This window comes from Elephantulus edwardii, unplaced genomic scaffold, assembly GCF_000299155.1.
Source record: "Elephantulus edwardii isolate Elephantulus edwardi_28Jun2011 unplaced genomic scaffold, EleEdw1.0 scaffold00046, whole genome shotgun sequence".
In the NCBI taxonomy this organism is placed as follows: Eukaryota; Metazoa; Chordata; class Mammalia; order Macroscelidea; family Macroscelididae; genus Elephantulus; species Elephantulus edwardii.
Window position 1 is genome coordinate 5,014,273 of NW_006399796.1, and position 3,661 is coordinate 5,017,933.

Sequence of the window (3,661 nt, forward strand, 5' to 3'; positions counted from 1 at the left end):
GAATTAGGGAAAAATAAGGACAAGGAATCAACTGGAAAGCAATTGACCTATTTCAAATAAGAGATCAATATTTATTCCCATTCTCAAGAAAGGTGGTCTTACAGAATGTGAAAATTATTGAGCAATACCATTAATATCATATGCAAGCAAAATATGACTGAAAATCATCCAAAAATGGCTAAAACGGTACATTGAAATAAAATTTTCAGAAATTCAATGTGGATTTTGAAGAGGTAAGAGCACCAGGGATATCATTGTGGATGACAGGCAGACATTGATTGAAAGTTAACAATACCAGATGGATGTGTGTTTGCATTTGATTGATTATGCAAAGGTATTTGAATGTGTGGATCAATACAAATTATGACTAACATTTAGAAGAATTGGAATCCAAGAACACATAATTATGCTCATATGAAATGTATCCCTAGACCAAGAAGCTGTTATCCAAATAGAGCAAAGGAACACTGCATGATTTAAAGTAAAAGTTTTATCCATTCTCCATATCTATTAAATCTGTAGGCTAATCAGTTTATCTCAGAAGCTGAATTCTATGAAGAACAATGTGGCATCAGGATTGGAGGAAGATTTATCAATAGCTTTCAAGATGCAGATGATAACCTTATTTACTGAAAGTGGGGCTATTTGGAAGTCCTGGGTGCAGAAGATAACAGGTAATAGCCTTACATACGGATTGGATTACATCTCAATATCAAGAAAACATTGGACCAAGAGGCAACATTGTAATAGATGGAGAAAAGATTAAAACTGTCAACAACTTCATTCACCTTAGATTAACAATCAATACACATGGTACCAGCAGCCAGGAGATCAGGGTATGTATTGCACTGGGTAAGTCTTCAGTCATATCACAGATATCTACAAATTATTGAGGAACAGTGATGTCAGTTTCAGGACTAAGGTGTGACTGATTCATTGGCTATGCATCTGAAAGCTGGGCAATGAATAAGGATGATAAAAAATTGATTTCTTTGAGCTGTGATGTTGGAGAAAAGCATTCAATATGCCACACATTACAAAATAAACAAGAGATATTTCATAGAGAAGGTGTAGCCAGAGTGCTTCTTCAGGCAAGGATAATAAAGCTTAGTCATCCACTTCCCAAACAGCATGCCTCTGAAAACTCTGTGAAATTTGATAAATGGTGATGGTTGTGGAAGGGCTTCTTGCTTTTTGTTCTTTGGGTCACTATGAGTTATGCTTAACTCAAAAGAAGTCAACAACAACAACAACAAATTCTTAATAATAGGAGAAAGATGAACACTATCTTCCTGAATGATTTACTGACTCCTCAAACTCCTTGATGATCAGGTGTAAATCAGTCCTAATTCAATAACACACAACAATAACTCTTTTTTTTTTCTTGTTATAACAACAAAACAACAATGGCCATTTTTGTAAACTAGTATTCACCCTGCTACTACTATCATGCAGTAGAAGAAATATAAAATAGAGTCATGAGTCTATTTGAAAGTACTCACTTTAATGATACTAAAAGGAGTGATCCATACACTCTCGAAAAACTTCATTAGGAACTATTCATAAATATAGTTCAAGGGAAAAGTTAACTAATTGTCTGTTGGGTTTACCATAAAGGAGTCAGAACTGTGAAAGAAATAAAAAATATCATGAACTGGTTAGCCATACCATTGGGGGAAAACAAAACAACAACAACAAAACCCAAAACTAAACAACCCTTTGGAAAGCTGGTGGTATCCCTCTACCTGAGACCTTGAAAGAATCTGTGAAAATCATCTGACATAATAAGAGTTCAGTTCCAATGGCCAGTAGATACTGTAAGCCCTCAATCTGATATACAAATACCAGGTTGCTTTCAATCCTATACTGTGATATTGACCTTAAATTCAGAAACAACTCATCAGTCTGATCTTAGTAAGTTGAATGTCTTGCAAAATAGGTGTGACAGAGAACTGGATAAACAGAGCATTTAAAGTCAGTGCTTCCTGGCCTATCATGAATCATCAAAATAGCTGTGCAAACTATCAATAGCTGATGGTTGATCTTACTAAAAAATATATTAGAAATAGTTGGGCTCCTCGGGTTAAATACCCAGGATGTCAGAACCTAACTGGTGAATGGGAGAAGTGGGTCCTAAAGAATCCTGATGGACAGTTCAACAAAATCAGTATGTGGCAAGAGAGATTACTCTGTGCACCTACAAGATGTTGGTGATTATGTAGAAGCTGAAAGACATTAGATACCCCAGGAATAGCTAGTACATGTTTCAATTTGATCAAAATGTATACTCTTAGGAGACCTTCATCTTTTTTTGTTATCAGAAATAGTTTATGTAGAACTGGTGACGGTTGTTCTCTGAATGTTTGATAAAATTTACTTGTAAAACCAGGTGGTCCAGAACTTTTTTGGCTGGAAAATTTCTTATTAACTTTTCAATTTATTCTTTTGTAATGGGTCTAGTCAGGTGTTAAATTTTGGTTTATGTCAGTTTAAGTAGCTTGTGCATTTCTAAATTTTGTCCATTTCCTCTAGGTTTTCATATTTGTTCAAATATAGGTTTTCATAATATTCTAATGTTATCATTTTCATTTTAGCTGTTTTGACTGTGATGTTACCCATTTCATCTATTATTCAGATTATTGGGCCTTTTTCTTCTTTTCCTTTGTTAATTTTGCTAGTGCTTTGTTGATTTTCTTGACCTTTTCAAAGAGCTAACTCCTAGTTTGGCTGATGGTTTTAATTGTTTTTAGGTTTTCTATTTCACTTATTTCTGCTCTAATTTTTACAATTTCAGGAATTCTCCCAGACTCATTCTATGAAGCAAACATATTCTTGATATCAAAACCAGGAAAAGACACCACCAAATAGAAAACTAGGCCAATGTATCTTATGAGCATAGGTGCAAAAATCCTAAATACAATCCTGGCCAATAAAATCTAATAGTTCATTAAAAACAAAACAAAATAAAAAACAACCAACCACAAAACAATTCACCATGACCAAATATGATTCATAACAGGTATGCATTGATAGTTCAACGTAAGTAAAACAATCAATGCAATTCATGACATCATAAAAGCAAAGAACAATGAAGATAGAAAAGAGGGCTACCCAGCTGTTAAAACTCTTGTTACCTTGGGCAAAGAAGACTTATCCATTAAGATAAGTGACCAGGGTGGTGGTGTCCCACTCCGAAAAATAGATCGCCTTTTTAACTACATGTATTCGACTGCACCCAGACCTAGCCTGGAGCCCACCAGAGCTGCCCCGTTGGCTGGATTTGGTTATGGTCTGCCAATTTCTCGTCTGTATGCTAGATACTTCCAGGGAGATCTAAAACTGTATTCCATGGAAGGAGTGGGCACTGACGCTGTCATTTATTTGAAGGCTCTTTCAAGTGAATCATTTGAGAGGCTTCCGGTTTTTAATAAGTCAGCATGGCGCCATTACAAGACCACACCTGAAGCTGATGACTGGAGCAATCTTAGCAGCGAACCCAGAGATGCTTCAAAATACAAAGCTAAACAGTAATTGAGCACTTCAGTTTCCACTATATAATACCCGCTTTCCCCTGCCCTCCCTCAATCCCAAAATATACCAGCCTGCCAGGCCATCGAGTGAAAAAAAAAAAAAAAAAAGCAAAGAACAAGAAACACATGAT

The 3,661-nt window shown here is 35.6% G+C and overlaps 1 protein-coding gene across 1 annotated transcript; it reads left to right on the forward strand.

The window, feature by feature from the left end:
* Positions 1-607: 607 nt before the first annotated feature.
* LOC102868084 (Pyruvate dehydrogenase (acetyl-transferring) kinase isozyme 3, mitochondrial-like) lies at positions 608-3,531 on the forward strand. Its single transcript, XM_006886021.1, has 2 exons — positions 608-674; positions 3,080-3,531. Exons 1-2 carry the CDS (start codon positions 608-610, stop codon positions 3,529-3,531), a joined length of 519 nt encoding a protein of 172 aa, XP_006886083.1.
* The last annotated feature ends 130 nt before the right edge of the window (positions 3,532-3,661 follow it).